This window comes from Aquarana catesbeiana, linkage group LG09 (assembly GCF_042186555.1).
Source record: "Aquarana catesbeiana isolate 2022-GZ linkage group LG09, ASM4218655v1, whole genome shotgun sequence".
NCBI lineage: Eukaryota > Metazoa > Chordata > Amphibia > Anura > Ranidae > Aquarana > Aquarana catesbeiana.
Window position 1 is genome coordinate 23,812,273 of NC_133332.1, and position 26,069 is coordinate 23,838,341.

The 26,069-nt window shown below is 42.7% G+C and overlaps 1 protein-coding gene across 1 annotated transcript in view; it reads left to right on the top strand.

The window, feature by feature from the left end:
* Window positions 1–986: 986 nt before the first annotated feature.
* OCRL (OCRL inositol polyphosphate-5-phosphatase) overlaps window positions 987–26,069 on the top strand; it is a gene marked incomplete at its 3' end in the record, with an annotated part of 100,297 nt that continues 75,214 nt past the window's right edge. Inside the window, 4 exon segments of the mRNA XM_073598140.1 lie at window positions 987–1,129; window positions 5,981–6,063; window positions 8,691–8,770; window positions 11,891–11,929. Of these exon segments, the coding sequence (XP_073454241.1) occupies window positions 1,085–1,129; window positions 5,981–6,063; window positions 8,691–8,770; window positions 11,891–11,929 (247 nt within the window).

Here is a 26,069-nt window from a genome sequence, read left to right on the forward strand (position 1 = left end):
CTCCTATGCTCTTCTCTTCTCCCCTTTTTCCTCTGCTCTTCTCGTCTCTTATCTCCTTTCCTCTCCCTCCTCTTATTTTATATTCTCCTCTCTTCTCCCCTCTTTTCTTCTTTTTTCCTCTTCTGTTATCTCCTTACCTCTCCCTCCTCTCTTTTTCTCTTCTCTTATCTTCTCTTCTCCCCTCTTCTTCTCGTTTCTTCTCCCCTTTTTTCCCCTCTATTCTTTTCTTCTTCTCCTCTCCACTCTCACCCTTTCCTTCCCTCCCCCCTTCTTTTCTCCCCTTTTTACTCTGCTCCTCTCTTTTTGCCTCTCCAGCTTCTCTTTTCTCTTATCCCCTCTTGTCTTCTCTTTTCCCCTCTTCTCCCCTTTCTTCTTTTCTTATCTTATCTCCTTTCCTCTCCCTCCTCCCTTTTTTCTCTACTCTACTCTTCTCCTCCCCTCTCCCTTCCCCCTTTTTCTCCTCTCCTTACCCCTCTTATTCTCTTCTCCCCCCTTTCCCCTTCTCTTATCCCCTTTCCTCTCCCTACTCTCTTTGTTTTCTGCCCCTCTTGTCTTCCCTCTCCCCCCCCCCTTTTTTTTTTTTACTCTCTTTTGTCTGTATTTTTCTATTTTGTTCTGTCTTTCACACTCTCTCTTTCTTTCTTTCTTTTTTGTTTTTCCTTTTTTCCCCTCTTTTTCTTTTTCTTTCTATAAATATTTGTGTATATATATATATATATATATATATATATATATATATATATATATATATATATATATATATATATATATATATATATATATATATATATATATATATATATATATATACTGTGGCCGAGTGCAGTGTCTCCCGTCCCCCACTAGGTGGCGGCAGTGTAGTTGAGGAGAATAGGCGTCCAAACAGAAGTACAGGGTGCAGTGTCCGGTCTTCCCCACCAGGCGGAGACAGCGCAGCTCCGTGCAGCGTAGATAGACACATAGTCAGTTATAGACGGCCCGGGAGCAGTGTCTCCGCTGCCCGGTAGGTGGCGGCAGGCGGCGCAGCGTGATGACGTCGGTCAGGGGACGCAGGGCCGGGAAGCCGGGGACGGACCGGTGAGGGATGGAGAGGCCGAGACCCCCGCCTAGAGCCCCCGCCGGGCTTCCCGTATCCTTACCGACCCACACTCAGCGTGTGCGTCCGCATTGTGTACCGTATATGTCTGGGGTGTGTGTGTCCGCATTGTGTACTGTGTGTGGTAGTGTGTACCGTCTATAGTGTTGTGTATATTGTGTGATGTATGTAGTGTGTGTATATATTGTGTAGTTTATATAGTGTAGTGTGTGTATATATAGTATAGTGTATATTGTGTAGTGTATATAGTATAGCGTATACTGTGTATAGTATAGTGTAGTGTATATTGTGTAGTGTGTTGTGTTTATTGTATAGTGTTGTGTGTATATTGTGTAGTGTATATTGTGTAGTGTATATTGTGTAGTGTGTGTATATTGTGTAGTGTATATTGTGTAGTGTATATTGTGTAGTGTGTGTGTATGTAGTGTATATTGTGTAGTGTGTATATTGTGTAGTGTGTGTATATTGTGTAGTGTATATTGTGTAGTGTGTGTATATTGTGTAGTGTATATAGTGTAGTGTGTGTATATTGTGTAGTGTATATTGTGTAGTGTGTGTATATTGTGTAGTGTATATAGTGTAGTGTGTGTATATTGTGTAGTGTATATTGTGTAGTGTGTGTGTATGTAGTGTATATTGTGTAGTGTGTATATAGTGTAGTGTATATTGTGTAGTGTATATTGTGTAGTGTAGTGTATATTGTGTAGTGTGTATATAGTGTAGTGTATATTGTGTAGTGTATATTGTGTAGTGTAGTGTATATTGTGTAGTGTATATTGTGTAGTGTATATTGTGTAGTGTATATTGTGTAGTGTATATTGTGTTGTGTAGTGTATATTGTGTAGTGTATATTGTGTAGTGTGTGTATATGTAGTGTATATAGTGTAGTGTATATAGTGTAGTGTATATTGTGTAGTGTATATTGTGTAGTGTATATTGTGTAGTGTGTGTATGTAGTGTATATTGTGTAGTGTATATTGTGTAGTGTATATTGTGTAGTGTATATTGTGTAGTGTGTGTGTGTATATAGTGTAGTGTACATTGTGTAGTATTGTTTTATAAATTGTATAGTATTGAGTACATTGCATAGTTATGTTTTATAAATTGTGTAGTGTTTATTTGTATTATTTCAGGTACTTATATAGAGCAGTCAATTTACAGAGATATATATATATTCTACATTCACATCAGTCTCGCCCTCCAGGAGCTCCCAATCTGAGGTCCTCCAACTCACACACACAAAGGGGCCAATATAGACCGGATCTAATGAACCCACCAACATGTCTTTGGAGTGTTGTGTACATTGTATAGTATTGTGTAGAATGAGTATAGTATTGTGCAGTGTTGAGTACATTGCAGGGTGATTAAAAATCAACGTGTTTGTTTTGATTAAAAAAAAAAAAAAAAAACATTTTTTTTTTTTTTTTTTTAATTTCGTTTTTTTTTTTTTTTTTTAATCAATGATTATTTTTTTAAAATTTTTTTTTGATTAAAATTGATTTTTTTTTTTTTTTTAATTATTATTTATTTATTTTTTATCAAATGCTTTTGGAGTAAAAAAAATAAAAAATCAATCTAAAGATAGTTTTCTATTTAAGATACATTAATAATTTAGTTTATTCAGCATGAAACGGAGCTTAGTTATGTGGCATGAGGCTGAATATATTCTGCAATATTTACATTTTTTTTGGTAAACTCATTCAGAGAATCCAAGCTCTGCAAGCTGAGATAACATGCGCTGCATTGATGCATTCACACAATTTCACATTAACCGTGAGATAAACCTTCAGGAATATTCCTTTATCCCATTGTTTTGCAAATCTATGTACACTACAAACTGTACGATTTGGATCGGTTCTGATATCACAGATTATTATTTTAAATCGGGAATCTTCATTTTGTGCGCAAATATTAACCTCTTCAATACCGGGGGGGGGGCACTTAGACACCTTCCCGCCCAGACCAATGTTCAGCTTTCAGCGCTGTCGCACTTTGAATGACAATTGCGCGGTCATACAACACTGTACACAAACTAAATTTTTATCATTTTCTTCCCACAAGTAGAGCTTTCTCTTGGTGGTATTTGATCACCTCTGCGGTTTTTATTTTTTGCGAAACAAATAAAAAAAGACCGAAAATTTTGAAAAAAATAGAAGTTTTGCTTTTGTTTCTGTTTGAAAATTTTGTAAATAAGTAAATTTTCTCTTTCACTGATGGGCACTGATAAGGCGGCACTGACAGGCACTGATAAGGTGGCACTGACAGGCACTGATAAGGCGGCAGCAATGAGGTGGCACCAATCAGCGTGCACTGATATGCGGCACTGATGGACACTGGTAGGCGGCACTGATGGGTGGCACTGATATGCAGCACTGATGGGCATTGATAGGCGGCATTGATGGGCACTCATGGGTGGCACTGATGGGCACTGAAAGGCTGCAAAGATGGGTTCTTATGGGTGGCACTGCTGGGCACTGATACGCGGCACTGATAGGCATCCCTGGGGGCACTGGCAGTGGTAGGCATTGGAGTGGGCACAGATTGGCCGGCTGCCTTTGCACTGGTTAGTATTTCCCTGGGGGTCTAGGGGGCATACCTGGTGGTCCAGTGTGGATGGTTTCCCTGGTGGTCCTGGGTGGGATCCTCGGGGGGGGCTGTACTGATAAACAATCAGCACAGACCCCCCCCCTGTCAGGAGAGCAGCCGATCGGCTCTCCTCTACTCATGTCTGTCAGACGCGAGTGAGAAAAAGCCGATCACCGGCTCTTCCTATTTACATCGTGATCAGCCGTGATTGGACACGGCTGATCACGTGGTAAAGAGTCTCCGTCAGAGACTCTTTACCTAGATCGGTGCCACGGGGTGTCAGACTGACACCCCGCAACAACGATCGCCGCGATGCACGCCCCCGGGGGCGCGCAGCGGCTCAATATCCTGCGGACGTCATGTGACACCCAGTCAGGGTATTGAAACCACTTTGGCGCCGTCGTTCTGCTATATGGCGGGCGGCAAGTGGTTAAAGATTCCAACTACCGGTGAGAAAAAGTATTTTTAGCGGCGCTTTACAGTCGTATTTGCGGTGGTATTCGGGTGCTTTTAACCCCCCCCCCCCCCCACTAGCTGTCGAAAAGGGGTTAAAACCACCAGCAGAGCGCTGCTGCAGTAGTGCTTTGCTGGCGGTATAGCCGCGCTGCTCATTGATTTCAATAGGTAGGAGCGGTGTATACACCGCTCCAAAGATGCTGCTTGCAGGACTTTTTCACCGTCCTGCCAGCGCACCGCTCCAGTGCGAAAGCCTTCGGGGGTTTTCACATTGAAGACACGGCAGCGGCTCTTTCAGGGCGCTTTGCAGGCGCTATTTTTAGAGCTGTAGTGCCTGCAAAGCGCCCCCAGTGTGAAAGGGGTCTTAAAGAGCACCTGTCATTTCAGACCCATCATGGCAGCGCCTGTTAGCGGCGTCCGCTCACCTACTGCCACCACGTCCCTCACCTTGTTGTGTCACCTCCGCATCACCAGCCGTCCCATTAAAGTGAATGAGACTGACAGTGAGTCAACAGCGGGTCAGAGGCGGAGCCAACAGCGGGTCAGAGGCGGAGCCGGGACAGAGATGACAGTTACTCTTTTAAAAATTATGATCTAAATTAAATCCACCCGATACATTGTGTAGTATTGGGTACATTGTGTAGTATTGGGTACATTGTGTAGTATTGGGTACATTGTGTAGTATTGGGTACATTGTGTAGTATTGGGTACATTGTGTAGTATTGGTCACATTGTGTAGTATTGGGCACATTGTGTAGTATTGGGCACATTGTGTAGTATTGGGCACATTGTGTAGTATTGGGTACATTGTGTAGTATTGGGCACATTGTGTAGTATTGGGTACATTGTGTAGTATTGGGTACAGTGTGTTGTGTTGAGTACCATGTTTAGTGCACTGTGTACTCTGTGCGTAGTGTTGTGAGTGGAGATTAGTTCTGTGTGTACCTCTGTAAGTAGCATATTTCAGGAGATGTGATCCGACCCCCCCCCCCCCCCATAGGCAGCTCATTGTGTAGTGTGAGCTCTGTGTAGTGCTGCCATATACCGTGGTGCAGTGTGTACATTGTATTCCAGTCTGCCCTCCCCCGATGTCCCGAGTCTGTATTAATTACACTCCTCCTCCTGTTATGTAGACTCCTCCTCCTCCTGTTATGTAGACTCCTCCTCCTCCTGTTATGTAGACTCCTCCTCCTCCTGTTATGTAGACTCCTCCTCCTCCTGTTATGTAGACTCCTCCTCCTCCTGTTATGTAGACTCCTCCTCCTCCTCCTGTTATGTAGACTCCTCCTCCTCCTCCTGTTATGTAGACTCCTCCTCCTCCTCCTGTTATGTAGACTCCTCCTGTTATGTAGACTCCTCCTCCTCCTCCTGTTATGTAGACGACTCCTCCTCCTCCTCCTGTTATGTAGACGACTCCTCCTCCTCCTCCTCCTGTTATGTAGACTCCTCCTCCTCCTCCTCCTGTTATGTAGACTCCTCCTCCTCCTCCTCCTGTTATGTAGACTCCTCCTCCTCCTCCTCCTGTTATGTAGACTCCTCCTCCTCCTCCTCCTGTTATGTAGACTCCTCCTCCTCCTCCTCCTGTTATGTAGACTCCTCCTCCTCCTCCTCCTGTTATGTAGACTCCTCCTCCTCCTCCTCCTGTTATGTAGACTCCTCCTTTGTTATGCACACTCTGGAGCGGGGGATAATATTGTATATCAGGATGACCTCAGGTGACCCCCCCTGTACTATTATAATAATGTCAGACAGCCCCCCCCCCCCGATCCCGGTTCAGTCCGTGTAGACAGGTTCTTTTTTTTTTTTTTTTTTGCACCGTGTTTTTCCTTGACAACGCTGCATATGGTGGAGGGCAGTGAGGTGACCCCGGGGAGGAAGGTGCCGTGTATGCTGATCCTGAGCCAGCAGAGGGACGGGCAGTTCACGTGAGTACACACATTACTTCTGTTATCAGTGCTGGGTGGGGGAGGGGTGAGACCCTCAGTCAGGGTTTTTATTCCGGTCTGAGTCTCCTCTGGGGAGATCCCGCCCCCCTCTGTTGGTACCGGTGACCGTTATCAGGAAGTGACAGGAAAAATCCAAAATGTTACAGTTGTCACCAGAACAGGAATTGAGGAGAAACCTTCCATTGGGGACACCTGTTCTTGTGATAAGAGAGGTTTCCTCTCACTTCCTGTTTTGTTTCAATGACAGGAAGTGAATGGAAGTTTACTGCTTAAAAAAAATTTAGCTGGAGAACCGCTTTGGCCCCATACAGTGACATGATCCTGAGACGGCGCTCAGTACCCGGTCGCTGTGAGCGGCAGTAGTATCATCTGATCACTGTGATTGGTCATAGGGATCACATGATTAAAAGGTAAACAAAACAGGCTTGAATAGAAGCCATTCGTGACTGTTTTTTTTTTGTTTTTTTTTCTCACTATTCTGATGCTGTGATTGGCCCACAGCTATCACATGGTACCTGGGCCAATCACAGAACCCTGTACCCGTGTGATTATCGGTAACCAATCACCGATCACAAGCCGTTATGAATGAAAGTCATTTATGAGAGCTAAAACTATTTCTCATAACAGAAATCATCATTGTATACAGTGCCTTGAAAAAGTATTCATACCCCTTGACATTTTCCATATTTTGTCATGTTGCAACCAAAAAACATAAATGTATTTTATTGGGATTTTATGTGATAGACCAACACAAAGTGGCACATAATTGTGAAGTGGAAGGAAAATGATAAATGGCTTTCAATATTTTTTACAAATAAATATGTGAAAAGTGTGGGGGGTACATTTGTATGGCGCCCCCCGGAGTCAATACTTTGTAGAACCTCCTTTCTCTGCAATTACAGCTACAAGTCTTTTTGGGGATGTCTCTACCAGCTTTGCACATCTAGAGAGGGACATTTTTGTCCATTCTTCTTCTTTGCAAAATATCTCAAGCTCTGTCAGATTGGATGGAGAGCGTCTGTGAACAGCAATTTTCAAGTCTTGCCACAGATTCTCAATGTGATTTAGGTCTGGACTTTGACTGGGCCATTCTAACACATGAATATGCTTTGATCTAAACCATTCCATTGTAGCTCTGGCTGGATGTTTCGGGTCGTTGTCCTGCTGGAAGGTGAACCTCCGCCCCAGTCTCAAGTCTTTTGGAGACTCTAACAGGTTTTCTTCTAAGATTGTCCTGTATTTGGCTCCATCCATCTTCCCATCAACTATGACCAGCTTCCCTGTCCCTGCTGAAGAAAAGCATCCCCACAACATGATGCTGCCACCACCATGTTTCACAGTGGGGATGGTGTGTTCAGGGTGATGTGCAGTGTTAGTTTTCCCCACACATAGTGTTTTTTTAGGCCAAAAAGTTCAATTTTGGTCTTATCTGACCAGAGAACCTTCTTCCACATGTTTGCTGTGTCCCCCACACGGCTTCTCACAAACTGCAAACAGGACTTCTTATGACTTTCTTTCACCAATGTCTTTCTTCTTGTCACTCTTCCATAAAGGGCAGATTTGTGGAGAACACGACTAATAGTTGTCCTGTGGACAGATTCTCCCACCTGAGCTGTGGATCTCTGCAGCTCCTCCAGAGTTACCATGGACCTCTTGGCTCTTCTCTGATGAATGCTCTCCTTGCCCGGCCGGTCAGTTTAGGTGGATGGTCATGTCTTGGTAGGTTTGCAGTTGTGCCATACTCTTTCCATTTTCCGATGATGGATTGAACAGAGCTCCGTGAGATGTTCAAAGCTTGGGATATTATTTTATAACCTAACCCTGCTTTATACTTCTCCACAACTTTATCCCTGACCTGTCTGGTGTGTTCCTTGGCCTTCATGATGCTGTTTGTTCACTAAGGTTCTCTAACAAACCTCTGAGGGCTTCACAGAACAGCTGTAATTATACTGAGATTAAAATGACTCACAGGTGGACTCTATTTACTAATTAGGTGACTTCTGAAGACAATTGGTTCCTCTAGATTTTAGTTAGGGGTATCAGAGTAAAGGGGGCTGAATACAAATGCCCCCCTCCCTCCCACACTTTTCACATATTTATTTGTAAAAAATGTTGAAAATCAATTATCATTTTCCTTCCACTTCACAATTATGTGCCACTTTGTGTTGGTCTGTCACATAAAATCCCAATAAAATACATTTACGTTTTTGGTTGTAACATGACAAAATGCGGAAAATGTCAAGGGGTATGAATACTTTTTCAAGTATTTTATCACTAGAGGGATCACCAGCGGGAGGAAGGAGCTTCTGATTCCTCTATATAGATCTTTAGTTATCACTAGAGGGGTCACCAGGTGATGGAAAGGGGTCCTGATTCCTCTATATCAGTGATGGTGAACCTTGGCACCCCAGATGTTTTGGAACTACATTTCCCATGATACTCCACTACACTGCAAAGTGCCTGAGCATCATGGGAAATGTAGTTCCAAAACATCTGGGGTGCCAAGGTTCACCATCACTGCTCTATATAGATCTTTGTAATGCCCGGCCCCCATACTGACGGTTCTGTCCTCACTGATTAGTATATTTTCTGCCTTTTCTATTCAGGCTTCATATTCGCACACCAGGGAAGGGCGCCGCCAACGAGGAGGTTCTTCCAATCACAAACACCTTCAAATGTGTACAAGGTAAGAGATGGTCTATCCCTGGATGGATGGATGGATGGGTGAAGGGGTAAATCCAGTATGGTGGCGATGCCCAACTGACCCTCAGGAACCAATCGCATGTCACAGAATTGAAGGGCGACAGTGATTGGTTGCTGCTGGTAGTACAGTTTTGTTTAGCTTGGGATTAGAAGGATTAGACCCTCTGTCAGGAGTTGGTGCTCTCTCTGTCCTAGTTGGGGTGATTTGTCTTCTTCCTTTACCAGACCACACAAGAAGGAAAGAGAATCCCGACAGACCCCTCCCCCCTTCCACTTCCCCAAGGGGACACAGACAATAAAAACCTGGCAGAACCGCGGTCACATGACCCCCCCCCCCCCAAATAGTTTTAAGCCGTTTAAAGGGGTGACCAGGTGGGAAGGGTTTTAAAAATATCCCCCCACCCCTCCTAACCCCCAAACTGACTACCTAGGTAAGAAAGATGTATATACTTATCCACTTTCAGTCTGGCCACTTGATTCCTCCATGTCAGCCAGTGGCAGCTGCAGGGGAGAGGAGAGAGAGCACTTAACAATGGCTGGGAGTTGCAGGAGTGCTGACATCACCCATATTTATTTTATTTATTTATTTCAGGTACTTATATAGCGCTGTCAATTTACGCAGCGCTTTACATATACATTGTACATTCACATCAGTCCCTACCCTCAAGGAGCTTACAATCTAAGGTCCCTAAACTCACATTCATACATACTAGGGACAATTTAGACAGGATCCAATTAACCTACCAGCATGTCTTTGGAGTGTGGGAGGAAACCGGAGTACCCGGAGGAAACCCACGCAGGCACAGGGAGAACATGCAAACTCCAGGCAGGTAGTGTCGTGGTTGGGATTCGAACCAGCGACCCTTCTTACTGCTAGGCGAGAGTGCTACCACCACACCACTGTGCCGCCCGTAGACTCCTATAATGTTGGTGCTCTCCCCTCCTCTCCCCTGCAGCCACCGCTGGCTGACACAGGGGGTCATATGGCTGGACTGGAGCAGGCTGAAGAATAAAGTATACACATTTTCTTACAGAGGTTAGTCAGCATAGGTGCCCCCCCTCCCCCTCCGTATTTTATTTTACCCCCTGCGCTTACCAGGAGGGGTGGGATCTGCATGTTTCAGATACTCACCTATCTAGTGGGTCCAGCATTGTCACCCTGAGATACTCACCGGCTCCGCCCAGTCCAATGTTGTTTCTGACGTCATCGAGAGGCCCAGATGACTCTTCCAGGTTCTGCAGGCGGGGCCTCCTGATGACACACCCACCACTAGGCCCGCCCTCTTCCTCTGTAAGGCCTCCTGAGATATGTGACCTGTGTGTGTGTATATATATATATATATATATATATATATATATATATATATATATCTCCCAGGAGGCACAAGGGGCACTTGGAGGCGGGGCCAAGAGGAAAAAGAGGCGCTAGGAAGCGGAACAGAGGAGGAGGGGTGGACAAGAGGTACTTTTGGTTTATGGGTGAAGATCCGCTTTAAAGTAGAAGTCCACCATAAAATTAATAAATATGTAGTGTGCATGTCTATAGATGCAGGGGTTTTACTTTTAGAGTGGACTTCTACTTCTAATCACTTCAGCCCCGTAAGGATTTGCCCCCTTAATGACCAGGTCATTTTTTTTTTGCGATTGCGATTTTTTATTTTTTTTTTTTTGCGATTTGGCACTGCGTCGCTTTAACTGACAATTGCGCGGCCGTGCGACGTTGCACCCATACAAAATTGACGTTCTTTTTTTTCCCCACGAATAGAGCTTTCTTTTGGTGGTATTTGCTCATCTTTGCAGTTTTTTTTTTTTTTTTTTTTTTGCGCTATAAACAAAAAAAAAAAAAAGACCGACAATTTTGAAAAAAAAAACCCAATTTTTTACTTTTTATTTCTATAATAAATATCCCCAAAAATTAAAAAAAAAATTCTTCATGAGTTTAGGCCAATAGATATCATTCTACATGTTTTTGGTAAAAAAAAAACAAAACAATAAGCGTATATTGGTTTGCGCAAAAGTTATAGCGTCTACAAAATAGGGGATAGATCTATGGCATTTTTATTATTTTATTTTTTTTTTTTACTAGTAATGGAGGTAATCTTTGATTTAAATTTTTTTTTTTTTTTTTTATTTATTTAATTTTTTTTTTTTTTTGCGGGACTGCCACATTGCGGCGTACAGATCGGACACTTTTTGACACATTTTTGGGACCATTGACATTTATACAGCGATCAGAGCTATACAAAAGCACCGATTTACTGTATAAATGCCACTGGTATGGAAGGGGTTAACACTAGGGGGGCGATCAAGGGGTTAAATGTGTTCCCTCGTGAGTGTTTCGAACTGTCGGGGGAAGGGACTGACTGGAGGAGGAGACATATTACTACGAACAGCAGATCTGTCTCTCCTTCCCTGTCAGAATGAGGATCTGTGTGCTTACACACACAAATCTCTGTTCTGGCACTCATCGCGGGTGGCTGGCAGCGATCGTGCCCGCCAGCCACGCGCATCGGGTCCACCGCCGTGCAGGGGGGCGCGTGTGCGTACCTGCTATGGCTCATAAAGGAGGCGCTGTAAATGTACGGCGATTCGCGGGAGGGGGAGCCACATTGCCGCCGTATATCTATGGGGGAGCTGGTCGGCAAGTGGTTAAGAACCAGTGAGCACTGAACATGGCGAAACAAACAGCTACATCTTTTTTATTTATTCAGAGCAACAAAAGATAGGAATCTGCTACAAAGTTTGTTACAATCTCCTCCATGTACATAGATCACCCAGAGGGGGGGGGGGGGGTTCTTATCCATAGAATCGGAGTCACTCTTTAACCTTTGATCATATATTGATCCAATGAGGATCAGTCTTGTACGGAGGATCGAGTATTCTTCCTGCTCTGTGCTTCTTTTGTTCCTCAGTTCATGTGGATGAACCAGAAATGAACATCTTGTATGGAAATCGTTGTTGATGAATTATGAAAATTATGTGGTTGGTTGATATGTATCTCTGTGTTCATCGTCCGCTAGAGATTTGCATCATCATCCTCCTTCCTCAACGCTCTTCCCTTTTCTGTGTTGTATCTTTATCTCTTCTCTCTTCTCTCTTCCAGAAGCGGAGGAGCCCCTTCTCATCGACATCTCTACTAACAGTACGTATTTCATCTCACTCTCCTTATATTTGCAGGTTTCCTTCCACAGGGGTGTCTTAAAAGTGAGGCTTAATCACTTCCCATTTGCTGTACGTGTGTGTGTGTGTGTGTGTGTATATGTATATATATATATATATATATATATATATATATATATATATATATATATATATATACATACACACACACACACACACACACACTTAGGGGTGTACTCACTTTTGTTGCCAGCGGTTTAGACATTAATGGCTGTGTGTTGAGTTATTTTGAGGGGACAGCAAATTTACACTGTTATCCCTTTCATGACTAAGCCTATTTTTGAAATTTGGTGTTTACAAGTTAAAATCCGTATTTTTTGCTAGAAAATGACTTAGAACCCCCAAACATTATATATATTTTTTTAGAAGAGAGTCTAGAGAATAAAATGGCGATTGTTGCAATATTTTTTATCACACGGTATTTGTGCAGCGGTGTTTTAAACGCAAATTTTTGGAAAAGTGACACTTTCATGAATTTTAAAAAATCCAAACAGTAAAGTTACCCCAATTTTTTTGTATAATGTGAAAGATGATGTTACGCCGAGTAAATAGATACCAAACATGTCACCCTTTATAATTGCACGCACTCGTGGAATGGCGACGAACTACGGTACCTATGAATTTCCATAGGCGACGCTTTAAAAATTTTTTAAAATTTTAAAAATTTTTTACGGTTAACAGGTTTGAGCTACAGAGGAGGTCTAGCGCTAGAATTATTGCTCTCGCTCTGTCGATCGCGGCGATACCTCACATGTGTGGTTTGAACACCGTTTACATATGCGGGCGCGACTTCCGTATGCGTTTTCTTCGCTGCGCAAGCTCGCGGGGACGGGGGCGCTTTAAAAATTTTTTTTTTTTTTTTTTATTTATCTTATTTATTTTTGTACTTTTATAAATTGTGTTTAAATTTTTTTTTTTTTTACTTTTATTGCTGTCACAAGCAATGTAAACATCCCTTGTGACAGTAATAGGTGGTGACAGGTACTCTTTATGGAGAGATCGGGGGTCTAAAAGACCCCCCATCCCTCCTTTACACTTCAAAGTATTCAGATCGCCGAAAACGGCGATTCTGAATACTGTATACTTTTTTAAATTCGGCGCCATTGGCAGCCGAGTAAACGGGAAGTGACGTCATGACGTCGCTTCCGCGTTTACAATTAGAAGGCTGGAACGAAGCCGCTCACAGCTTCGTTCCAGCCCGCCCCCAGACGCCGGAGATTCCCGACTGGACACCGGGCCTCCCGATCGCACGGGAGGCCCGGTAACAGCGGCGGGAGGCGGCGGGAGGGGGGGGGGATGTCCCCTCCCGCTCCTCCGGTATAACAGCCGAGCGGCTTTTAGCCGCATCGGTTGTTATACTCAGGTAGCCGATCGCCCGCTGAAAACAACGGTACCGGGATGATGCCTGCAGCTGCGGGCATCATCCCGGTATAACCCCGGAAAGCCGAGTACGCATATGTGCGTTCGGTCGGCGGGAAGGGGTTATACAAGCTGTACACTCACTACTTTACATTGTAGCAAAGTGTCATTTCTTCAGTGTTGTCACATGAAAAGATAGAAGAAAATATTTACAAATATATGAGGGGTGTACTTACTTTTGTCAGATATTGTATGTTATCTTATATTGTTATCTAATATCTTGTTATCTAACATGCTATTTTATATTGCATTGTCTTCTATATTTTGCACATAGTAGTGTTACTTTCCCTCTTGGTTTTTTTTTTTTTTTGCTTCTCCACCACCGTGCCCCACTGACCATGTGTATATCAATCTTGTCCCTGGCCGCCTCTCCTTGTGTGGGTTGGTGGGTTCTGAGTGCCCCTGTGCCCACCCCAGGACTGATGGTTGGATGCCCCACCATACTGATCAATTTGTCTCGCCCTCATCACTTGTCTGAGTCCTGAAGAAGCCAACTATCTGGTGAAACGCGTCGACCTTTAGGCACTGGGAGAAAGTATATCCTAGCCACATTGGACTTTTACCTTCTCATACACTATATATGTAGTTTATTTAGTTTCCAGAGCTATTCAGATATACATATATACACTCACCGGCCACTTTATTAGGTACCCCTTGCCAGTAGCGGGTTGGACCCCCTTTTGCCTTCATTCTTGGTGGTTTAGATACAACAAGGTGTTGGAAACGTTCCTCAGAGATTTGGCTCCATAGTGACATGATAGCATCACACAGTTGCTGCACATCCATGATGGGAATCTCTCCACCGCATCCCAAAGGTGCTCTATTGGATGAGATGTGGTGAGTGTGGAGGACATTGGAGTACAGGGACCTCATTGTCCAGTGGTGAGATGATTGGAGCTTTGTGACATGGTGCATTATCCTGCTGGAAGGAGCCATCAGAAGATGGGGACACTGTAGTCATAAAGGGATGGACATGGTCAGCAACAATACTCAGGTAGGACGTGGTGTTTAAACCATGATCAATTGGTACTAAGGGGCCCAAAGTGTGCCAAGAAAATATCCCCCCCACCATTACACCCCCACCACCAGCCTGAACCGGTGATACAAGGCAGGATGGATCCATGTGCCAAATTCTGACCCCACCATCTGAATGTCGGAGCTGAAATCCAGACTCATCAGACCAGGCAACGTTTTTCCAATCTTCTATTGCCCAATTTTGGTGATCCTGTGCCAATTGTAGCCTCAGTTTCCTGTTCTTAGCTGACAGGAGTGGCACCCGGTGTGGTCTTCTGCTGCTGTAGCCCATCTGCTTCAAGGTTGGATGTGTTGTGCATTCAGAGATGGTATTCTGCATACCTTGGTTGTAACAAGAGGTTATTAGAGTTACTGTTGCCTTTCTATCATCTGGAACCAGCCTGCCCATTCTCTTCTGACCTCAACAAGGCATTTTCCTCCACACAACCGCCGCTCACTGGATATTTTCTCTTTTTCCCACCATTCTCTGTAAACCCGAGAGATGGTTGTGGGTGAAAATCCCAGAAATACTCAGACCAGCCCCGTCTGGCACCAACAACCATGCCACGTTCAAAGTCACTTAAATCCCCTTTCTTCCCCATTCTGATGCTGGATTTGAACTTCAGCAAGTCGTCCTCACCACATCTAGATGCCTAAACACATTGAGTTGCTGCCATGTGATTGGCTGATTAAAATTTTGTGTTACCGAGCAATTTACCAGGTGTACCTAATAAAGTGGCCGGTGAGTGTACTTTGCAGTTTGCCATGTGGCTTACCGGGGGTTATGGCTGAAGATATCAACCTTCTGCAGACGGCCGGCTTTCCCATGATCCTCTGGTTCACCTGAGAAACGATCCGACGGTGTGGCGGCTGTTCCTATAGGTGATCAAAGAGTTAACACTCCTTCTTCTTTTTTTAATTTTAATTCTTATTTATTATTTTACTTTTTAGGTTTTTTTAATTTTACACTGTCCCTTTTTAATTTTTATTTTTCTTTATTATTATTTTACTTTTTAGGTTTTTTTTTTAACACTCTCTCTTTTTTAACACTCTTTGATCAAGTCTATGGCCTTGGAGGGCCGACATGAAATTCGTTTTTTGTTTAATTTTTTTTTTTTTTATAGTGAAAGATCTAAAAAAAAAAATTAAAAAAAAATAAAAAAAAATTTTTGGGATCTTTTGCTTTTAAAGGTTAATGAGAGAGCTGAGGTCTTTTTGACCTCCAGATCTCTCCATAAAGAAGGCCTGTCATGCTTACTTCTATTGCAAGGGATGTTTACACAAAATTAAAGGTACAGTGTAAAATTAAAAAACCTAAAAAGTGAAATAATAAATAATTAAAAAAAAAAAAAATAATTAAAGGAACAGTGTAAAATTAAAAAACCTACAAAGTAAAATAATAAATAATAATTAAAAACAATTAAAGGAACAGTGTAAAATTAAAAAACCTACAAAGTAAAATAATAAATAATAATTAAAAACAATTAAAGGAACAGTGTAAAATTAAAAAACCTACAAAGTAAAATAATAAATAATAATTAAAAACAATTAAAGGAACAGTGTAAAATTAAAAAACCTAAAAAGTAAAATAATAATAAAAAAAAAAAAAATTAAAGAGTAAGTGTAAAATTAAAAAACCTAAAAAGTAAAATAATAAAGGAATAGTGTAAAATTAAAATAATAATAATAATAATTAATAAATAAAAGAGTAAGTGTAAAATTAAAAAAACCTAAAAAGTAAAATAATAAAAAAAAAAAAAAAAAAAAATTAAAATGCCCCAATCCCTCAGTGCTCGCGCGCAGAAACAAATACGTAAGTTGCATATTTAAACGGTATTTGAACCGCACATGTGAGGCATCGCCACAAACATCAGAGCGAGAGCAATAATTCTAGTGCTAGACCTCCACTGTAACCCTAAAGAGGTAAACTGTAAAGGCGTTTTAAAACGTCGCTTATGGAGATTTTTAAAGTGGGAGTGAACTCCCATCACTGACTTTTACCTATAGGTAAAGACAGGTATCCCCCCCCCCCCCCCCCCGAAAGGTGCCAAATGTGGCATCGGAGGGGGTGGAGGAGACAAATGAGAGTAAGTTCCACTTTTGAGTGGAAATCCGCTTTAAGTACCGTAGTTTGTCACCATTCCACGAGCGTGTGCAATTTTAAAGCATGACATGTGAGGTATCTGTTTACTCGGCGTAACCTCATATTTTAGAAAAAAAATTGGGGTAACTATTGTGTTTTTTATTTTGTAATTCATTAAAGTTTATTTTTTCTTTAAAAACTGTGTTTGCAAAACCGCTGCGCGAGTATCGTGTGACATAAAAGTGTCAACAATTGCCATTTTATTCCCTAGGGTCTCTGCTAAAAAAAAAAAAAAAAAGTAAAATGTTTGGGGGGGTTCTAAATAATCTACCAAAAAAAAAAAAAAATCTCATTTAAACTTCTAAACAAAAAGTGCCAGAAAATTCCTGGTCTTCAAGTGGCTTAAATAAAAAAAAAATAATACTGGGGGAGGGGAGGGTTAGATGTATCAGCAGATTTAGATACACTAGCAAATTGAATCCAAACTCCAGCTAAGCCCCCACCCCCTCCCCCCGGTCAGACCGGTGTGACTTGTCATGTGATTTGATCGTTTCAAATCGCACGACAAGTCACACCCTACTGTCCGCAATGGAATCGGTCAAATGGGCGTGAGTCGCACCGATTTTGAAAGTAGTTCTTGCGCTACTTTTTTTTAAAAATGTATTTTTTTTTCCCCCCCAAGTTCAGGTACGACTTGCATAGACATCCCGTGCGTAAAATCACTGATGTCTTCCAATCAGCACCTGAAGAAGTACTACTTTAAAATCGCGCTGATTTCAACATGAATTGGCGCTTTTTCAATGTCGTGTTTCGATGTGATTTGGGGGAGGGGGCGGGGCTTATACTTTATAATCGGCTACAGCAAGCAGTTCTTTTCATTTTGGGAAGAAAGATTTTTACGTACGCTGTAAGAACCCCTGTCAGTGTTTTTAAATGGTTTTGCTCATCTCCTGTAACTGATACATTCTTCGGGAGAGCTTGTTCTTTTGAAAAACAACAGACTTGCTGGCTGGATCATCAGGTGAAAAAATAAAATCTTAAAAAAAAAAAAAAAAAAAAAAAACCAATGCCGCCGTGGTATCTAGGAATGGATAAGCTGCAATATAATAAATGTTGCTCTCAGGTTTAATCCGGCTTTAGGTTGTATACAGGAGGAAATCATGCGGCACAACCTATCGGTCTGATGACACCTGATAAGGGAACCCGGCAATGTAGGATTACAAGATGCCAATAGATCAGGGATATGCAATTAGCAGACCTTCAGCTGTTGCAAAAACTACAAGTCCCATCATTCCTCTGGCTGTCAGAGTCTTGCTATGGCTCATGGGACTTGTAGTTCTGCAACAGCTGGAGGTCCGCTAATTGCATATCTCTGCAATAGGAGAAAACTGCGTCCTGTAGCTGGCTGTGCCGGTGTCCTGACAGATTAGGCAACTCCGCGAAAAAAAAAATCGAACCACGTCACTTCCGCTTTCTTTAACCCCTTCCCGACCGCCGCACGACGATATACGTCGGCAGAATGGCACGGGAGGGCAAAAGGGCGCACAGGTACGTCCCCTTTTAAGATGCGGCATCGTGGGCATGCGCGCCCGCCGCGTGCTCCATGACCGTGGGTCCCGCGGATTCTGTGTCCGCCGGTGTCCCGCGATCGTGTCACGGAGTGGCAGAACGGGGAGCTGCCTATGTAAACAAGGCATTTTCGTGTTCTGCCTAGTGACAGGACAGAGATCACCGCGCCCTGTCATCGAGAGCAGTGATCGCTGTCATGTCAGTGGTAGCCCATCATCCCCCACAGTTAGAATCACTCCCTAGGACACACTTAACCCCTTGATCGCCCCCTAGTGTTTAACGCCTTCCCTGCCAGTGTCATTTATACAGTAATCAGTGCATTTTTATAGCCCTGATCGCTGAATAAATGACAATGGTCCCAAAACAGTGTCAGAAGTGTCCGATGTGTCCGCCATAATGTCGCAGTCCCAATAAAAATCTATCTGTAGAGATATATATATATATATATATATATATATATATATACACATACATACATTTATTAATATATTTATTAATAAAAATGCCATAAAACTATCCCCTATTTTGTAGATGCTATGACTTATGCACAAACCAATCAATATACGCTTGTGATTTTTTTTTTTTTTTTTTTTTTTTTTTTCAAAAATATGTAGAAGAATACATATCAGCCTAAAGTGAGGCAACAATTTATTTTTTTATATATTTTTTTTGGGGGATATTTATTATAGCAAAAAGTAAAAAATATTGCTTTTGTTTTCAAAATTGTCGCTCTTTTTTTGTTTATAGCGCAAAAAATAAAAACCCCTGAGGTGATCAAATACCACCAAAAGAAAGCTCTATTTGTGGGGAAAAAGGGACGTCAAATTTTGTTTGGGTGCAACGTCGCACGACCGCGCAATTGTCAGTTAAAGCGACGCAGTGCCGAATCGCAAAAAGTGCTCTGGTCAGGAAGTGGGGTAAATCCTTCCGGGGCTGAAGTGGTTAAACCATCAGTAATTGCTGATTTGGATGAATTTGGTGTTTGGACACAACACCGGCTACCCGAATACGGTCCGGTACAGGAAAATGTTGCTGTTTTCACAGCACAGCGGCTAACAAGGGCAAAGTTGTCCCCGCCTCGGAGGCGGCCATTTTCTTGGTTAGTTTCAGAGCGGAGCAACGATCTCTCCGCTCATAATATCGTGCATCGGACTCTATTCGGTCGGTGGTGTTGTGTCCAAACAGCAATTCGTCAATCTGCAATTCATGACAGTTTAAAGAAAACTGAAGTGACGTGCGTTGCTCATTCCAAGGCTCGACGTTTTGTCAGAACGCCATGTTTCAGGGAGGGGGGGGGATTCACATGACCAGCTAAATGGAATTAGAAAAATTCTGACAGCCAACGCAGTTGACATATGTTGTTGATCTGTGTGTTCAGCAGAAGTTCTGTGTGCGATATCTGTCCAGGAAAGAGCAGAGGAGACTTCAGAGTTAGGACGGGGAAGTGTAGAAGGGGAAAAAGGAGCACGGAGGAGGATTGTCCTGTGGAGGACGCCGCGTGCCAAACTCTTTTCTTTGGAGAGAAGTAACCAGGGTGGATTTGATTTAAATCGCAATTTAAATCACTACTTACAAGGCTTTGATTTAAATCATAATTTTTAACCACTTATGGACCTGGCGTATTTTTCAGACTCTGTGTTTACAAGTTAAAGCCATTTTATTTTGGTAGAAAATTACTTAGAACCCCCAAACATTATATATTATTATTATTATATATATATATATATATATATATATATATACTATATATAGATAGATAGATATATATAGTCATATACATATATATATATATATATATATATATATCTATCTACCAATCTATAGAGAGAGGGGAGAGATCTATACATATCTATATATAGAGAAAGATATAGATATAGATATGGGTCACTGGTTCGAATCCCAACCATGACACTACCTGCCTGGAGTTTGCATGTTCTCCCTGTGCCTGCGTGGGTTTCCTCCAGTTTCCTCCCACACTCCAAAGACATGCTGGTAGGTTAATTGGATTCTGTCTAAATTGTACCTAGTATGTATGAATGTGAGTTAGAGCCCTTTCACACTGGGGCGGTTTGCAAGCGCTATTGCGCTAATAATAGCGCCTGCAAACCAACCCGAAAGTGCCACTGCTTTAATTCCAGTGTGAAAGCCCCGAGGGCTCTCACACTGGAGCGGTGCGCTGGCAGGACGGTAAAAAAAGTCCTGCCAGCAGCATCTTCAGAGCGGTGAAGGAGCGGAGTGTATACCGCTCCTGCCCGTTGAAATCAATGGGACGGCGCGGCTATACCGCCGGCAAAGCACCTCTGCAGAGGCGCTTTGCGGTGGTTTTTAACCATTTCTCGGCCGCTAGCGGCCGCATACCGACGGTAAAGCGCCGCTTACAATATCGGCGCTTTACCGCCGACGCACGCCCCAGTGTGAAAGGACTCTTAGGGAACCTTAGGATTGTAAGCTCCTTGAGCATAGGGATCGATGTGAATATACAATGTATATGTAAAACATATACTCTATATATATATATATATATATATATATATATATATATATATATATAGAGAGAGAGAGAGCGAGAGAGATATGTGTGTGTATATATATGTATGTGTGTGTATGGAGATATATATATATATATATATATATATATATATATATATATTATATGAGAGAGAGAGTCATATATACTTATTTATTCTCTATCTCTCTCTCTCTCTATATATATATATATAGATATATATATATAGATATATATCTATATATATATATCTATATATATATATATATAGATATCTATATATATATATATATATCTATATCTATAGATATAGATATATCTATATATATATATATATAGATATATCTATATAACACCCTAGAGAATAAAACGGCGGTCGTTGCAATACTTTCTGTCACACTGTATTTGCACAGCGGTCTTACAAGCGCACTTTTTTTTTTTTTTGGAAAAAAAAATACACTTTTTTGAATTAAAAAAATAAGACAACAGTAAAGTTAGCCCAATTATTTTTAAATTTTTTTTATATATTGTGACAGAAAATGTTACGCCAAGTAAATTTATACCCAACATGTTGCGCTTCAAAATTGCGCCCGCTCGTGGACTGGCGACAAACTTTAACCCTTTTAAAAAATCTCCATAGGTGACATTTCAAAATTTCTACAGGTTACCAGTTTTGAGTTACAGCATAAATCTAGGGCTAGAATTATTGCTCTCGCTTTAATGATCGCGGCGATACCTCACATGTGTGGTTTGGACACCGTTTTTATATGTGGGCGCTACTCGCGTATGCGTTCGCTTCTGCATGCGAGCTTGGCGGGACGGGGCACTTTACATTTTTTTTTTTCTTTCTTATTTATTTTACTTTTTTATTTTTTATTTTGCATTGTCATTCTTTTTTTTTCTTAAAAAAAAAAAAAAAAAAAATTTTGGGTCACTTTTATTCCTATTACAAGTAAACATCCCTTTTAATAGGGAAAAAAAGCATGACAGGTCCTCTTAAATATGAGATCTGGGGGTCAAAAAAGACATCAGATCTCATATTTACACTAAAATGCAATTTAAAAAAAAAAAAATGTAGTTTTGAAAAAACAAAAAAAAAGAATATATCTCCTATTAAGAGCATTGGGCGGAAGTGACGGTTGACGTCGCTTCCCGCAGTCAATGCTGTGGGGGGGGGGGGCATCTTCCCTTTTACTCTGCAGCCAGCCAAACAGGAGAGAGGACCACCCGATCGTCTCCGCCGCTACCAGCGGGCTCAGGTAAGCAGCAGAGACCACCAGGGTGGGGTGGGGGGGTTGCCCTCTCCCACCCCCCCCGATAAAAGTGATCTTGCGGCGAATCCGCCGCTAAGCCCACTTTTATCTCAAAGCGGACCGCTCCTCCTCCAAAAATGTAAATACTGCAGACTATATACAGCCTCATGCTATATAAGTAAGCTCCGTTTCATGCCGAATAAACTAAATTCTTAAGGTATCTTAAATAGAAAACTATCTTTTAGATTTTTACTCCAAAAGCATTTTATTAAAATAAATTTGATAAAAATTAAAAAAAAATCGATTGTAATCGAAAAATCAGATTTAAATTTTGTTTATATTTTTCAAATAATTATTGATTTATACCCACCCTGCAAGTAATGATGGAAATACAGTATTTCAGGCAAAGAAAAAATAATTGCTGCACCATAGAGATGAATACAAAAAGTAAACAGATATAGTGTTATAGTTATGGCCCCGGATAGAGCACATGATTTACATTTCTGTATTTGTATATCTGTTGAACAATCTACACTTCCTAATAAGAATGTACGCCCCGGGGGTTGGGGGGGGGGATCTGACCTGTGGAGTACAGTTCAGGTCATTGAGGTTTTCTTCTATGGCAGACATGAGTTTGTATTATCAATGTACAGATATTTGGAGTTTTTTCTGCCCCATTTAAACTTCAGGAAGTGTTTGATTTTTTTTTTTGAATGAATTTTGGGTCGGATATCGTTGTTTTGGAACTTTGTGTTGTCGGCGTTTCTCTCCATCTAATACTGTAGATGTGGTAGTGGTGAGGGCAGAGGGTGCTGGGACAGATGGCCATACTTCAGGTGTTGGGGTCACATTGACTGGATCCATAGGGGGGGGTCACTGATGCTTCATCTCTAGGCTGGAGAAAGAACATTTCTTGGAGGAGATGATGTTGACCTCCATATAAGACTTTTATCGGCTCTTCTCTATCACACCCGAGGAGGCCGACTGGAAGAACTGAAGAGATGTTGTGTCTTTGTTGCAGGGCTGAGGCTGTTATCTCTCATCGTACCCAACTTCCTTTCTGTGGTTTTCTTGTGTGGAGCTATGAGCAAAATAAACCAAAAGACAAATATGTTGCAGTCTGTCCGCAGCATCAGCAAATCACTTTTTGTTTTTCTGAGTCCCAAATGCCTCCAATGTTTGCCTGTTTCCCAGTGCCTCCTCTGTGCCCAACGCCCCCTGTGCCCAGTGTCAGCTTGTGCAAAATGTGCTCTCCGTGTCTGCATGTGCTAACCTGTGCGCTCTGCGTCCTTTGCCCGCGTGCCCCGTTGCCCGCGTGCCCCCTTTGTCTGCCCCCGTGCCCTGTGCACCCTTTGTCTGCTCACTTGTCCCTGTGTGCCCCGTGCGTCCTTTGCCCACGTGCCCCATGTGCCCTTTTGTCTGCCCGCGTGCCCTTTGCCCGCGTGTGCCCTTCACCTGCCCTGTGCACCCTTCACCTGCCCACATGCCCTGTGTGCCCTTCACCTGCCCACATGCCCTGTGCGCCCTTCACCTGCCCTCATGCCCTATGCGCCCTTCACCTGCCCTCATGCCCTATGCGCCCTTCACCTGCCCTCATGCCCTATGCGCCCTTCACCTGCCCTCATGCCCTATGCGCCCTTCACCTGCCCTCATGCCTGTGCCCCCCCCTCACCTGCCCACATGCCCTGTGCCCCCCCTCACCTGCCCACATGCCTGTGCCCCCCCTCACCTGCCCACATGCCCTGTGTGCCCTTCACCTGCCCACATGCCCTGTGTGCCCTTCACCTGCCCACATGCCCTGTGTGCCCTTCACCTGCCCACATGCCCTGTGTGCCCTTCACCTGCCCACATGCCCTGTGTGCCCTTCACCTGCCCACATGCCCTGTGTGCCCTTCACCTGCCCACACGCCCTGTGTGCCCTTCACCTGCCCACACGCCCTGTGTGCCCTTCACCTGCCCACACGCCCTGTGTGCCCTTCACCTGCCCACCACGCCCTGTGTGCCCTTCACCTGCCCTGTGTGCCCTTCACCTGCCCGCTGCCCTGTGCGCCCTTCACCTGCCCGCTGCCCTGTGCGCCCTTCACCTGCCCGCTGCCCTGTGCGCCCTTCACCTGCCCGCTGCCCTGTGCGCCCTTCACCTGCCCGCCCTTCATGCGGCCATCTTAAAACGCACCCTGCAGTTGCTTGACCTGCTCTGCTCCTCTCTGCTCCTCTCTGCACCTTCAGAAACTCTCCTGTAATCACCCGGAGACTGTCCTTCCCTTGGAGGATACTCACCCCCGTCCATGACATACTGAGGCGGGGAGCTTTTTTTTTTTTTTTTTTTTTTTTTTCATGAAGCTATGTACAGCCCCTCCCTCCAGCCATGATCTGCCTCCAGTACATAGAGAAGCACAGAGACCCGTGAAACATCACCGAGTCTAAAAAAAGGTTTGTAATAAAAAATGGGACGATTTAAAAAAAAAAAAAATTCCCTTTTAAAAACAAACGCAGCCAACGCACAGTCGTATAGTGAGCGATCGTTCTCCTAGGATGAGACATGGATTCCTGCCTGCCCGGGGCTTGGTGGGGATTTCCAGACAGATCATATAAAATACTATCGGAAAAAAAACGCTTCTCCGTCACATCTGGTACTAAAGGGGCCGGTTCACCCAAAACTGATATTTATATACCGCCGGCTTTCCAGAAAAACACTGACCTGCAGAAAAATGAATCCTTTGTTCTAAATCAGCCCCAATGATGGTTGGGGAGGGGAGGCAAGAGATAAAATAATGTTATGTGGTGACAACTGCCTCCCAATTGTCTTTCTGTGTTGTCACCTGGTCACATGATCCCCCTAGTGGGTGGAGATCACAGCATTGCACAGACGTGATCCACTGTTGTCGGGAATCCCATCCAGAGTAATAATGATGTGCACCCAATGCTGGAGAGAGGCCGGGGGAGATCAGGAGCACTGAGACTGGGGGAGGGGGGGTAAAATCAAATAAAAGGTGAACACAGTATTAGAAATAATAATAAAATGGCAATTATTTGTGATACAAAGTTAACAGGGAAAGCAAATATCCATTTGCTTTAACCCCCCCCCCCTTCATGACCAGGACGTTTTTTTACGGCACTGCGTTACTTTAACCACTTGACCACTGGGCACTTAAACCCCCTTAATAACCAGACCAATTTTCAGCTTTTGGTGCTCTCACATTTTGAATGACAATTACTCAGTCATGCAACACTGTATCTATATGAATTTTTTGTCCTTTTTTTCACACAAATAGAGCTTTCTTTTGGTGGTATTTAATCACCGCTGGGTTCTTTATTTTTTGCGCTATAAAAGAAAAAAGACCGAAAAATCTGTAAAAAAATAAATTTTTCTTCATTTCTGTTATAAAATTTTGCAAATTAGTAATTTTTCTTCATATATTTTGGCCAAAATTTATACCGCTACATATCTTTGGTAAAAATAACCCAAATTAGTGTATATTATTTGGTCTTTGTGAAAGTTATAGCGTCCACAAGCTATGGTACCAATATCTGAAAATTGATCACACCTGAAGTACTGACGGCCTATCTCATTTCTTGAGACCCTAACATGCCAGAAAAGTACAAATACCCCCCAAATGACCCCTTTTTGGAAAGAAGACATTTCAAGGTATTTAGAAAGATGCATGATGAGTTTTTTGAAGTTGTCATTTTTTCCCACAATTCTTTGCAAAATCAAGTTTTTTTTTTTTCTTTTTTTTTTTTTTCACAAAATTGTCATATTAGCAGGTTATTTCTCACACACAGCATATGCATACCACAAATTACACCCCAAAACACATTCTGCTATTACTCCCGAGTATGGCGATACCACATGTGTGAGACTTTTACACAGCGTGGCCACATACAGAGGCCCAACATGCAGGGAGCACCTTCAGGCGTTCTGGAGCACCCAGGCCAATTCTGACATTTCTCTCCTACATGTAAAAATCATCATTTATTTGCTAGAAAATTACATAGAACCCCAAAACATTATATATGTTTTTTTAGCAAAGACCCTAGAGAATACAATAGCGGTCATTGCAACTTTTTATCTCGCACGATATTTGCGCAGCAATTTTTGGAACGCGTTTTTTTTGGAAAAAAAACTGTTTTTTGCTTTAAAAAAAAACAAAACAGTAAGGTTAGCCCAATGTTTTTGCATAATATGAAAGATGAAGTTACGCCGAGTTAATAGATACCTAACATGTCACCTTTCAAAATTGCACACGCTTGTGGAATG